Source organism: Macrotis lagotis, chromosome X (assembly GCF_037893015.1).
Source record: "Macrotis lagotis isolate mMagLag1 chromosome X, bilby.v1.9.chrom.fasta, whole genome shotgun sequence".
In the NCBI taxonomy this organism is placed as follows: domain Eukaryota; kingdom Metazoa; phylum Chordata; class Mammalia; order Peramelemorphia; family Peramelidae; genus Macrotis; species Macrotis lagotis.
Genome location: NC_133666.1, coordinates 126,318,869 through 126,333,156, shown reverse-complemented (window position 1 = coordinate 126,333,156; position 14,288 = coordinate 126,318,869). Strand labels below are relative to the sequence as shown.

The window sequence follows — 14,288 nt, the reverse complement described above, 5'->3', positions numbered from 1 at the left end:
AATGTTTTATAGATGCATAAAATAAAGTACAAAAATTTCACAGAAACACAATAATGTTCCAATTTTACAGATTTCTTGAAATTTACTCATGGACTCCAGTATAAGAATCTCTGCTTTCAACTATAAGCTATTCTATGTAGAGGATACTTCCCTAAAAATATTTTAAGCTGATGTTATCACTCATAGAACTCTTTGTCTCACCCAAAAAATTTTTGCAAGTGCTTGAGAAGAATCAGACCTTTATGAAAGAAAATATTAACTTGCCCATATTGCCACATCATGCTATGGTAAAATGGGTGAGTCCCATATAGAAAATACAAACAAAATGCCAAGGAAAAATAACTTGGGCTAAACTAATGTGGCAAAACTATTTTTCTAATTATTTAATAGTACCCAACCGCTGCTAAGAACTTGTGGGATAGGAACACAAGTCATACTTTTAAACATTCATGACAATGACAATTGCATTCTCACAACTAATATCTAAAGAATACAGCTGTCAATGTTACCCTTAAGATGCACTACTTGCATTGCAGATGATTGTTAAGAGACTAAAAATCATGAACTGACAACAATCTAGTACTTGGCAATACCTCTTCTGAATCTGATATACAGGTATTTTTGCTTGATTAATTTTCTTTTGTTACCAGGGAGGTTTCCATTTGGAAAGGGGAAAATTTTCCATAAAGTACTATGAAAAGTATTAGTAAAATTTATTTTATTTAATCTAAGATTATAGAAAATATGATCATTGTTAATTATTCAGCTTTACAGAGACAATATATTAAGGAAGATAATCAGAAAGGAGAGTAGCTTTTTTTTTTTTTTTTTGGTTTTTGCAGGGCAATGGAGTTACTTGCCCAAGGTCATACAGCTAAGTAATTATTAAGTGTCTGAGGCTAGATTTGAACTCAGGTCCTCCTGACTTCAGGGCAAGTGCTCCATCCACTGCACCACCTAGCTGCCCCAGGAGAGTAGCTTTGACAAGTTAGCTCAAACCTTCCTTCCTTGAGATATGATTTAACATTATGCTCTCAAATTATATATGAAGTGACATCAAATAAAATATTCATTTGAACATGATGTGTCTTTTGCCAGACTATAATAAAAAAAATCTAGTGTTAAACAGTATTCAATTCATATGATAAAGTCTTTGAATACAATTCTAGGAAAAAGTTTACTCTGCAGACAAATTTGTCTGGGTTATTTTGATCTGGCATCAGAAATCAGAAACCTACTAGGGAACTCAGAGACAAGTTTAGAGTTCAACTACAACAATTAGTTTACCTCAGGCATTTGGTAACAAAAACTTCAATCTTTTAGCTAGCTTCTCTTCTATTTTGTCCTTAGTTATCTCATATTATGTTTAAGATTGTGAGTTGCCTCAAATGCTTTTGAAAATAGCTGACCATAAATTCCTATAAAATAAGTCTATATAGAAATAACCTAAAGTACTTGAAAATTTACATTTTTAAAAGAAAAATAGGAATTTCTTCCAAAATTTAGTCTTTAAACAGCACAATATATATTCCTATTTCTAATATTTGAAATTTTAATAGAATGTAATATATATCAACTTGAAAAATGAAAGTAAAACAAAATAATTTACTGATTTTATCAGTTTTTCAACACAGATACTAAAACATAAAACTTACAGGAAGGTTCATCTACAGATGATCCCTTATTTTTATTTCGATCAGAAATCCAATCCCAAAGAGAGATTTCACATAGCTGCATCTGAATATGGAGCATGAGATGGTATCTCACCTAAAGAATCAAAAAAAAATGTTTCATGATTTATGAGGAATTACTATTCAGATAGTTTTAGATCTGCTGAGTAATCAAAGTTGAGATTTTAGAACTAAAAATCAGAAATATTCAAGAAAACTGAATAAGAGTCACTTCAAACAAGATCTGCTTTTCATCATTATTTTTTTTTTTAATTTTTGCAAGGCAAATGGGGTTAAGTGGCTTGCCCAAGACCACACAGCTAGGTAATTATTAAGTGTCTGAGGCCAGAATTGAACTCAGGTACTCCTGACTCTAGGGCTGGTGCTCTATCCACTGCGCCACCTAGCCGCCCCAAGATCTGCTTTTCTATGTTATGTTTTCACTGGTTCCACTCAGTCTACAATCACTTGGATTTTTCACAGTGTACATAATTAATTTTTTTTAATAATCACAAACTAAGTTCAAAATCTTTTTAACAGCCAAGCTCCTGGGGTGAATTTGGGTGGTACAGTGGATAAAGCACTGGTCCTGGAATTAGGAGAACCAAATCAGACTGCAGATACTTAATACTTACTAGCAGTGTGACCTTGGGCAAGTCACTTAACCCTATTGCCCACAAAAAACAAAACAGCACACCAAGCTTCTGTTCCAAAACTGTAAATTATTTACTCAAAACTAATTTTTGTAGCAAAGTTAACATTAACAATTCCTGTAAATAGGGGCAGCCTACTTACCTCAGTCTGCCCAAGCAAAGCTAAATTTTCTTCAGAAGATTCTTCAGTGGATGTAAAATTCTCTTCTAGGTATGTATTATTTTCCTGCAGCATATGCTGTTTAACAAGTGATCTAGCAGATGTATTAGCTAAGGAATTTTCTTGAGATTCATATTCATTGGCATCTTTTGTGTTCAAGTCAGTATAATTTACTAGCTTGTTGTTATGATTGTCAATCCAAGTTTCTGCAAAGGATTTTTCATTTTCTGAGTCTAAGTCAGCAAAAATAATGGATGAGCTACTACTTTCATCACTTTGAACAAGACACTGATCACTAAAGTAAAAGAAAGACAACACAGAATCAATGGGCAGAAAAGATAGTTTCTAACAAATAGTACCCCAAATCAAACACCTCTAATCACAACATCAATTTAAATACTGATAGGAAATAATCTGAGAGGGAGAATACAATTTGTCTTAGAATGAAATTTTTAAAAAGGAAGGAAAGGCTTCATTAAGGTACTATTACTTGGTTCCTAATAGCAAAAAAGTAATTTTAACAACGGAAGAGTCACTAAGCAATACTTGACATATTTGTAAATTTTTGGAAGAATCATACCCACTTAAAATTCAAATATTTAACCCTTTTCATACCTGTCCTCTATCCTTTCAGATACTAACTGGAGTGATGGTAACGGGACAACAGAAAGTGTCTTATCTGTTAAGTAAAAAAAAAAAAAAAAAAAAAAAAACACACAGAAAAATGTAAGGTCTTCAAAAGTATGATATTAAAGAAGAAAGATACAGGACCATAGATTTAAAGCTGGAAGGGATTGTAGAAGCCACTCAATCTAACTTCCTCATTTTACAAATGAAAAACTTGAGACCCAGAGGGATTAAATGGGCTTCCCCAACTTCATAAAGGCAAAACAAAATTAGAAGTCAGGATTCAAATTCAGGCCCATCTTACAACAAATCCACTGTCTCACCAAATCTCTGTATCACATAATTTGTTCAAACTTGAAGTGAAAAAAATTAATATTCACAAAACTCAATTTATCAAAGTACCACTAAAAATTCAGGCAAAAATTTTAATTTACCTTTGTGAAAATCAGCATGTCACTTTGGGTAAGGTACAAAAGAACCAGGCAATTGAAAATGACTGCATAAGATTTTAGGAAGCATTCCAAAACAGAAATGTTTAACTGTGAGATCAAATAAATTCTCACCTTGTGGTTGAGCTGAATGAACATGTTCTATCCAAGCTGTGTGATAGCCTACGATATTAGGATGTTGTAGACCTGCCAACACCTTAACCTCCCGAAGTACCTAGAAAAGAAAGCTGATTAGATTGTGCTTTAGACAGTTTCTTAAAAGTTCAAAATATCAACTACTACTTATTCTAGAACAAAATATATGTAACTTCCAGAGGGTTTGGAATCCTGACATTTGCAGTCACTGGAAAATTTTTCTGTACCCTATATATTATGAAAATGAAATAAATACCAATTATTAATGAACATAATAGAAATATCTCAAATTATACATGTTTCAAAGCACTTTCATACAGTACTTCCTAGAATCCTTTAGGATAAGATAGGAGAGAGACAGGTATTATTTATCCCCATCTTACATATAGGCAAACCAAAACGGGGGGGGGGGGGGGGTATGTTTAACAGCAAGTTCAAGGGAGGGACTTCTGAAGCTGAACTCCAAGACTTGAAACATCTACCACTAAGCTCTTTATATAACATCCTGCATCTCTTATTAGTAAGTAGTAGTAGCTCCAAAAAGTAAACAAGCTGATATTAGACATTTATTTTTCATTTTCTGAAACATGATACTTTAGCACTACTAGATTATGAAATGCCTCCTAAATCATCAAATTTAAAATTACAGTTAAATATATTTTATCAAAATATTTGAAAGCATAATTATGTACATTTTTGTCTATTTGCATATATACAATTCAATTAAAATATTAGATTTAAAAATAGTCTTTTTCAAAAGACTTAAAAATTCTTACCTTCATACAATCCTCTTTAGTGGCTTTCTTGATTAGAATTTTTTTAATTGCATAAAATTGCCTATCTAATTTGTTCTTGACCTGAAATTTTCAGAAAATAATTATCATATGTCAATGATACAAATACATTTATAAATTTCAGAGAATCTAAACTTATTAAGTAGTTTTTTTAGTATGTTTTTAGGTCTATGTTCTAGCAGAAGTATGAAAATACAAAACTGGAGTGGTACATTTAATGGAATCCAATAATTTTCATGAATCCATTCAATTCAACAGGAATTTATTTGAAGAGCTGATCAACTGATTAATCAGGGAGGGTCTGGGGTGGGGAGGGAAAAATCAAGACATATCTTACATGGAAGGAATGGTACTAGAATCAGGCCTGAGAATGAATGGAGATTCATTCCCAAGAGCTTGAAGCTTAAGAGCAGAGGACTTGAGAAATTCTTTATAAGGAACCTTGAAATTCCATCTAGTCCAACCTCTGCATTTGACAGTGAGGCTCCAAAAGGGTTGCAATGACACATGCCCAAGGATATAGACAAATGACAGACAGGCCTGAAGCTCCCATCTTTAGACTTCAAAATCAGAGCTCTTTCAACCACACCAATCTGCTTCTACTTCCAAATTTAAAGAAGGGTTGCAAATGCAATCTCAGGAAAAGATAGTCTAAGCCCCAAACAGTATAGTACAGTGGTGTCAAATGCAAATAGAAATAAAATCCTGTGGTCTGCATATTAATATAGAAAATCACAAATTAATATCATCCATGCTATATTATATTTTTATTAAACAATTCAAATTTCATTTTAATCTAGTAAATAAATATTGTAGTTATATGTGGAGATGTAAGTTTGACACCTCTGGGACAAAGGATTAATAAAACAAACTCCTCACTGAAATGACAAAATCTGAGGACCCTACTTGAATCAATGAACCTGGACAAAAGAACCTCAATTCTAATTATATAATTATATACAAAAATTTAATTTGCCTGTAAATATATTAGGTATCTTAATAATGTTATAAATCAAATTATTTTTTTAAGCTTCAATTAGACTATATACTTTTGTTAAAGATCATGAAAACTGAGTCTAAAAATATAATCACCTTGTATACTTTCCCATACCCGCCCTTTCCAAGGACAGCAATTTCCTCAAACTCATTTAGATAACGAGAAGTTTGTGCTTCAAAAACCACCTCTTTTGCTCTAAAAGTTAAAACAAAACAAAACAAATAATTTGGGACATCTTAAAGTACTGTTTAAATTAAAATGATAGCAAAACATGACTAATTTGGAGTCTACTTCAGATTTGCATCCAGTGACAATTTTGACAGAGGCTAAGTTGAGTTTCTATTTCTACTGTCTATAAAAAGAAGTTATCTGCTAAGCAAATAAATGGTGTAAATGGTACAGGAAAATACTTTCAGAACCTTCAAATGTCTTAGAAAAGTTAGTTTTGCATGTGAATATGTGTGTTTGTGTATGGGTAGGTATGTTTACACAAATACAAATATATGTACATAGGTATATCTAAATAATAACTCTTCTCTCTAAAACAGGTCCTTTAAGGACTTCTACTGAGCCATGGTTATCCAATGAAAATTTCTATGTGTTCTTAAAAGTAACTAAAGCAAGTGACCTTTATAATTTAGCCCTTTTTACAGTTTCAGTTAGCTCAAATTCAACAGTGCTTCCTTAAGGGAACTGGATATTTAAAATGCCAGTATTCTGTACAATATCATAGCAGTGAACATGGGGGTCAAAAGAATGACTTTCTTCCTCCTCAACTAGATCAGCATGAAAGGAATCAGCTAGTGGTAAAGTTTAATTGCCATCAACATTGTATGAAAAATTTGGGGCCTTTGGATAAAATGTTTACTACTTCTAATGATCAAAAAAACACAAGAAAATACCTGACTCTATGGACACGAGGGTATTCTTCATGCTGAGCCTAAAAAAAAAAAAGCAATTTTAAAATTATAGAGAATGATCTTAGCTTTTCTTTAAATAAAGAAAAACAAAACAATACAGCAACTAATAATTTGAAGTACATTAACTACTTGGGGGAAAAATCCAACATGTTTTCAATTTGCTTTTTAATGACAGTAATAGATTTCATTAAAAGCAGTTTCCTTCTACAAAATTAAGTTATTAAATAAGAGGGGAAATTTTTTGTTTTCATAGAATGAGTTTTACATGGAGATTTCAAGATGTCTTGAATTCAAATATATACTTTAATAATAAAAAGAGAATTAAAAGTACAAAAATTACCTCAAGAACTTTCTGCTTAGCTATTCTCATTAATTCAGTAATAGCTTTGTTGTGATGCAACCTCAAAGAACTAAATTCTTCACTGCAGGCGAAGGAAGACAACAACCCCATTTTGGTAAAAGTTTGACAAAGTACTACAAAAAGAATACAGGAAAAATAATTAATAGGAAGTTTGACACAAATGACTCAAAGAGGGGGGAGGTAAGGGAGGGTGGGGGAAAAATTGTAAAATTCAAAACCTTACAAAAAATGATAGGTAGATACTACTATTGTATATAATTGGAAAAAAAAACAAATGGCACAAAGAAACAAGGCCATACTTTTAAACTACTACTATATCACCTATCTGAAAAGGTAGAAAGCACTTTCCAAACTATATAATGTGAATTATTACTTTTTAATAATAGGTAAAATTCAGATAAATATTTATACTGAGAATAGATATATAGACATATAAAACATACATGCACACATAGAAACACATATATGCATATATACATATACATTTTTCTAACAGCCAGAAGTAGTGTCCTTTAGAAGAACAATTAACACATTAATTTGGTTTTATAAAATAAAGAATATAAAATTCAAACAAATTTAAATAAAATTAAACACACATGGATTTTAAAATACATTATCATTCACTGATAGACACTATTGACTATGATGAAAGTGAATAAACTTAGTTCAAACAAATAATTAGAACCAGTGAGAAGCACTGAGAAGTACTAATTGTTCTTTTCTATTACAGAAAGTCTTTAGCCAAAATGATATAAAATTTTTCAGTGCTGAAAGTGGAAGGTGGAGATTAACTAGGAGATTGACAAGGTATTAAATATGCATAAATTTTGAAAATGACAAGTTTCTAAAAGGTCAACTTGGTTTTCGGCATAAATAGTATATTTGGACTTTTGTGTTTGATGCTATTTTTACATTCTGTAAAGAAGTCCTTATCAACATTCTTCCTCGTCTTGGGATACAATGAATTTTACCAAAAAATCTCCACTCAGAACAGAACTTCTCAGGTACTTTGGGAACTAAAAAATGCTCCCTTTGTACAATTCACCTTCCCTGTCTCAATCTGTTAATATTTGCCACACAATAACCAAAACATTTTCCTTATATAAAAAAATAAATTAAAAAATAAGTATTAGAGTATTCCTTCTCTTTACACTGTAGAAAAGTTTCTTTAAAACAGGATTCTCTTTGCAACTGCAAAAACAATGTATCAGAAACCATGACTTTTCTGGTAGTTCATCATCCTGTCTTTGACCATACCACTGAAACTGAATCTTAACTAGGAGATTGACAATCTAATTCCCTCATCTCACCTGTGCTCTATAATTTCTACAAATGAAGTAACTATAGATTTACTAGAAACAAATTGTTTAGTTGATTTTAACCTACTCTTCAAGTATATTTTCAAGTACTCAGTATCCAGATTTTTAAAAATATATGCCCATTTTGTTAATCCACAAAAGACATCCTAGCCATGTATAAATTAATATTATAAACACAAATGAAAGATTTCTCAATATTTGGCAATAATATAAGATTTTGTGCAAGATTTTAAGTATAATTCATTATGTAAAAAAAAGCATGCTAGGTCTTCACAATTACATATATTAAATAGTTGAAAAAAATGGACTTAGAGACTGAGTTCAATTATATATTTCTTTCATAGATATTCATTTCACACCAAATTTTCTAGAATACTATCTACTTATCAAAACTTCAACATAAACACAATAATTTTACAAACTGTCATAAATGAGTTTGGTTTATTCTTACTAACATTTGAACACTTGTCTTGAACGTTGGGGGTCTGGTTCATGAACATGGCTCAAGTGCTCCAACAAAGAAACAAGCAATAGTTGGTTTGCAACTGCAGAGGGAAATGTTGAATGTGGTAGAGGTCCTTTCACAGCCTGGAGTTCTGCAGGAACATCAGATTCTAGAAGTAAAATTAAAAAAGGGTATCTATTTTAAATGAATTGCAAACATTTCCTATGTTGATAATAATACAAGTGAGTAAATAATAACTCAGACATTATTAAATACTTGTCTGGAGACAAAAGTAAAAAAAAATTAAGAGTAGAAAGAAGTTGAATAAAGAAAAATCCCCAAGGCAAAAAGCTTCATCTAAAAAGGAGGTCAGACCCTGCAAAGAGGTAGGAGGGCATGTAAGGAAGTGAGAGTCAGAATGGAGAATAACATAAACAGAAACAAGAGGGCAGCAACAATTAAGTGGGGAGATGGTAAGCAGATTTGCTTAAATACAATGATAATTCCACGTTGAAAACTTTGGAAACTCATAGGACAGTGTTAATGATGATTGTAACACAGAAAAACTAGGAATTAATGAGTAGTAAAGGAAAAATGAGTTCCAATTTCAACAAATAGGCTATCAGTGAGACAATCAAGTGAAAATATTCTGGAGTTCAGAGGCAAAATAAGAAAGAACCCCAGGTACAACAGGTATAAAGAGTGGAGATTTTGACATTTAAATAAATTTAATTAAATGGTTAGTTGAAACCACAAAGTGACAGCTTTAAATGACTAAGAGTATTTTTTTTTATTTTAGAAACTTTTTTTTACTTATTTTGAGTTTTACAATTTTCTCCCCAATCTTGCTTCCCTCCCCCCAGCCCCCACAGAAGGCAGTTTGTTAGTCTTTACATCATTCCCATAGTATGCACTGATCTAATTTGAATGTGATGGGAGAGAAATCATATTCCTTAAGGAAGAAACATATGGTATGAGATATAGCAGAATTACATAATAAGGCAACATTTTTTTTTAAATTAAAGGTAATAGTCTTTGGTCTTTGTTCAAACTCTACAATTATTTCTCAGGATACAGAGGGCATTCTCCATCACAGATATCCCAAAATTGTGCCTGTTGGTATGAGCAAGTCCATTAGGGTTGATCATCATTCCCATGGTGCTGTTAGGGTGTACAATGTTCTTCTGCTCATCTTGATCAGCATCAGTTCATGAAAATCCTTCCAGGCTTTCCTGAATTCCCATCCCTCCTGGGTTCTAATAGAACAATAGTGTTCCATCACATACATATACCAGTTTGTTAAGCCATTCCCCAATTGATGGACATTCCCTCAGTTTCCATTTCTTTGCCACCACAAACAGAGCTGCTATGAACATTTTTGTACAAGTAATGTTTTTACCTTTTTCATAATCTCTTCAGGGTATAGACCCAGGAGTGGTATTGCTGGATCAAAGGGTATGCTGTAAATACATTTTTGTTGCCTTTTGGGCATAATTCCAAATTGCTCTCCAGAAAGGCTGAGCTTCACCAACAAAGTATTAGTGTCCCAGATTTCCCACATCCCTTCCAACATTGATCATTGTCCTTTCTGGTCAAATTGGCCAGCCTGAGAGGTATGAGGTGGTACCTCAGAGATGTTTTAATTTGCATTTCTCTAATAATTAATGATTTAGAGCAATTTTTCATATGACTATGGATTGCTTTGATTTCCTTATTTGTAAATTGCCTTTGCATATCCTTTGACCATTTGTCAATTGGGGAATGGCTTATCTTTTTTAAAAAAATTTGACTCAGTTCTCTCTACATTTTAGAAATGAGTCCTTTGTCAGAAACACTTGACTAAGTGTATTAAGTGAAAAGAAGGTATAAGAGGAATAGTTAATGGATAAAAATTAGAAAAATGAGAAAAGCAAACAGTGGTAGAAGGAAAAGGAGGACAAATGTTAAAAAAAAAAGTAGGAAACAGTTTGTTGTGAAAACCAAATGAGTTCATGAAAAAGCACTCAATTTATTCAAGGTCTTATTATGAAGTATTACAGTATAGTGAAAGGAACACTACATTTTAAATCTTAAGGACCTGAGTTCAGGACCCAGGAAGTCTGCGACTTAACTACTGGAGTGACAATGCATAAGTCACTTAACCTCTATGAATCTCTAAGTTTCCTTAGCTGAAATTTAAATATGCCCATCACACACAAAATGTGAAAAATGATGAGAAAAATGCTCTGAAGGTCTTAAAATGCTATATAAAATTGATTTATTACAGTAAGATGATATTTTTAAGAGTCAGAAGTCTCAGAAGTAAAATCACAGCATCTATTTTGAAATGTTCTGGGCAAACTTCTAAGTTAGGCCAGAAAGATGCTGCAAATGAGGGAGGTGAATTAGATGACCTTTAAGGTCTCCTATAGAGCTAAATCTTTGAGCTCCAACACAAATACAGGAAATGAAAAGTTTATCATTACTCTTATGAATATTATATAGTTCTTAAGTATATCAGTAGATTTAAAGGTTGAGAGTTTAGCAGTCAAGAAAAATAGAAAAAGATAATATTGTGCATTATGCTCTTATTTAGTAACATTTAACTTCCATGCATCAGTTTCTTCAAACACTTCTTGCCTTGTCTTTAACAAGAGTATAAGTTTTTAAAAGGATGTTTTTCAAAAGAAACAAGTTCCATGTAAACTAAACAGTATTGTTAACTAGTCTCCCAAGAAATGTTTTTTACAAGATTATCATGCTTTACTCCCTTTTAGGAGTAATCTTGAGTTCACAGAAAACCTTATCACAAGACTACAGACAAGGTATACATCTATGTTCACAGATTAACTTCTTTCTTGGATTATCTATGACTTTACAATTTTGCAAATTCATTTAAATTTGTCATCTTACTTATCCATTAAAAATGAAGATTAAATTTTGCCATTTTCCCTCTTACAAATATGAACAAATGAGTTATAGATTTTGAACATTAAATATCCTTAGAGGTGATTTAGTCAGACTCCTTTACCCAAAGTAAGGTAAAACAGGTAATAAATTTAGGAGCCACAATCAAAATCCAAGTCCTTTGACTCCATAACATTATTCTTTCCACTATACTATTCAGACCTCCACTTAAAAAAATCAAGTATAATGTACATATTATTTTTGTTTCCTTTTATGGGTGAAGAAATTATATAGTTATGTACTAGCCAATATTATTATAGGATATCCTACTCCTATTAACTTGGGGTAAGTCATTTATTATGTCCCCTACATTTACTGCTATAAAAGGATTTTAAAATAATATATTTTTTTATTATCACATTTGTGCATGATGAAGTTTACTATATGTCTTTTTAAAAAATTGACACTCTATATAGGCATTTTATTCAAATTCAAATGCCACCAAAAACATAAGAACTGACAACTGTTACTTATATGACATAGCAATCAATAAAAATATTAGATAATTTGAATCAATTTTCAATTGAATTCTCCAATCCCCTTCATATTCTCTATTGAACAGATATGCCATCTCAATGATGTCATATCTCAAAAGGTTTGTTGCCATTCTCTGTATTTTTTTTTAAGTTTTTGCAAGGCAATGGGGTTAAGTGGCTTGCCCCAAGGCCACACAGCTAGGTAATTATTAAGTGTCTGTGACCGGATTTGAACTCAGGTACTCCTGACTCCAGGGCTGGTGCTCTATCCTAGCCACCCCACCTTTCTCCTCTGGATTAAAAATTTCATGAGACAACGATGTGTTTAAAATTATGAAAAACCCATAGCTCCTAGCATAGAACCCTTTATTCATTCCTTTTGGTACTTTACAAGCGATAAAAAAAAAAAACCTGTTATGTTTTAAATCCCTCTAAAGCGACCTCTAGCTACATCACTGTCAAGAAAGCATATAAACATGAACCGAATAGTAAAGCTTAAGAGCTGCTAAGGCCGTCCAATATGCCAGGGACTCAGGGACAACCAAAACAATCCTTTACTGATCTTTTACCACAGCAGTAATAAATGCAGATTCATTCATTCATTCAAGGTGAAAGCATTTCAAATTTTTGGTCTCTACGGGAGATGAGTTTTGCACCTGTCGATTTATCTGGTTCCTTTATCTCAAGCAGTCCCTGAACCTCATTGAGTCGTATCCGAAAGGACAGAAGGAAGTGAGAGAGAGAGAGAAAGAGAGAGAGGAGAGAGAGGAGGGAGGGGGAGAGAGAGAGAGAGAGAGAGAGCGTATGTCTGTGTATGTAAGGGGGAGGGGCAGAAGGAATGGTGCAGCAGATTTGGAGAAAAAAAAGCATTTATCCAACAAAAAATAAGACTGTACCCTGCCAGGCGTGGAGAAGGCCTGCCCTGGCTAACGGGCACCTGGTTCTATTATGCGCTATTATCTCCTCCCACCCAGTGGTCCTCGGGCCTCGGAGTCTCAGCCCAGGTCGGCTCACCATCATAGCGAATGTCCGACCCCTCCTGGGGGAAGTCTATGGCCGGCGGCGGTGGCAACGCGGCGGCTCCGGCGCCCTTCGCTTCCCATTCCTGCGATGCGGGGTCGTCCCCGAGCATCGCTCGCCACGCCGGGGAACGCGCCCCATCCAAAGGCTCCAGAAGGACCTCGGCTCCAAGCCGCCGGCACAGCGACCCCGCCGGATCGGCCGGCCTCTCGGAGGAGGCGCTACAGGCCGCCGGAAGTAACTGTCACGGGACCGGAAGTCCGCTCGGCGCGGAAGAGAAGGAGGCCGCCCCTTCTCCGAGCCGAAGCGGCACCACCGTGCGCCCCCTTCCGGGATGAGGGAGAAGCGTTGACGGGACGACCCCTGCCGGTGAGTGCGTGGAATTGCCCGCTCCTAGACAGGGCATGACCCCCCCTGCCTGTCCGTCAACCCCGCCCCCCGAGAAAAAAAACCCCAACACCATGGAGGCTCCGGTTCCGGGCGTCTTCCCTCCGAGGGCACAATCCCAACGCCACTAAGTGGTGGGATCAGTAGGTGCCCCACGTCTCCAACAGCCCGCGCCACATGGAGCGACTTTAAGGCACGGACGGCGAGGGGACGGCTCAGGCCGTGGGACGCGGCCTCCCAGAGGCGGCGGCCGCACCTCGGCTGGGGGGGGGGGGAGGGGGGCGGGGACAGGCCCGCCGTCATTGGCCCGCGGCCCGGCCTCTCCCGGAAGCCCGGGCAGGGGATTATGGGGAAGCGAAGCCAAGCCCGCGCCCGGCCCCCGCGGCCCTGCCTCGGGGCTGCCCGGCCCCCCGCGGCCCTGCCTCGGGCCCTCCTTTGGCGGGAACACCGCGGCGTCGCCAGAAGGCCTCGTAAAGTAGATGCAGAGGACCCCGGAGGAAGTCAGTTATGTAGGAACGGGCATGGGACCCTGCCCGACCCAGCGCCCACCCCCTGGAAGCTGTTTCACAGACCCCAGGTCAAGAGGCCCAGATTTCAGTCGTGAGGCCTGAGAACGCCAAGCCCGGAAAGTGACTACACTGACGCCCCCAAACCCAGATAAAGTCCCTCTTGGGGGAGGGGAAGGCCACTTACCGCTCCAAATTAACAAACTCTTAAACGGTGTCAATGGAAAACCAAACTTAAATTTTCAACAACTCTTTAATAATATATATTTTCCACTTGGACATGAGTAACGCAATGTTCAACTTACATAATTTTAATAGGTTTTAAAATAATAGGTTTTTCTCTCAAAGGAAGACTGTGGAGGCTTTTTGTATAGTCTTGAGCAGTCTCAATAGAGAATATTCTCCTTTTCCTTTTTCTTTTTT

The 14,288-nt window shown here is 35.3% G+C and overlaps 2 protein-coding genes across 4 annotated transcripts in view; one reads left to right on the top strand and one right to left on the bottom strand.

Annotated features, from left to right (window-relative positions):
• EIF2AK1 (eukaryotic translation initiation factor 2 alpha kinase 1) overlaps nt 1-13,147 on the bottom strand; it is a 39,747-nt gene extending 26,600 nt beyond the window's left edge. For both annotated transcript variants that reach the window (XM_074208173.1, XM_074208172.1), the window contains exons 1-10: nt 12,967-13,147; nt 8,541-8,699; nt 6,746-6,879; nt 6,388-6,425; nt 5,581-5,680; nt 4,471-4,551; nt 3,674-3,773; nt 3,099-3,162; nt 2,466-2,778; nt 1,656-1,767 (exon numbers count right to left, since the gene is read on the bottom strand). In XM_074208173.1, the coding sequence (XP_074064274.1) occupies nt 1,656-1,767; nt 2,466-2,778; nt 3,099-3,162; nt 3,674-3,773; nt 4,471-4,551; nt 5,581-5,680; nt 6,388-6,425; nt 6,746-6,879; nt 8,541-8,699; nt 12,967-13,084 (1,219 nt within the window). In that variant the 5' untranslated portion in view covers nt 13,085-13,147. The remainder of the gene's footprint in view (nt 1-1,655; nt 1,768-2,465; nt 2,779-3,098; nt 3,163-3,673; nt 3,774-4,470; nt 4,552-5,580; nt 5,681-6,387; nt 6,426-6,745; nt 6,880-8,540; nt 8,700-12,966) is intronic.
• Nucleotides 13,148-13,238: 91 nt separating this feature from the next.
• Nucleotides 13,239-14,288, top strand: part of USP42 (ubiquitin specific peptidase 42) — a 160,881-nt gene continuing 159,831 nt past the window's right edge. For both annotated transcript variants that reach the window (XM_074208162.1, XM_074208167.1), the window contains exon 1: nt 13,239-13,341. The gene's annotated coding sequence lies outside the window, so the exon portion shown is untranslated. The remainder of the gene's footprint in view (nt 13,342-14,288) is intronic.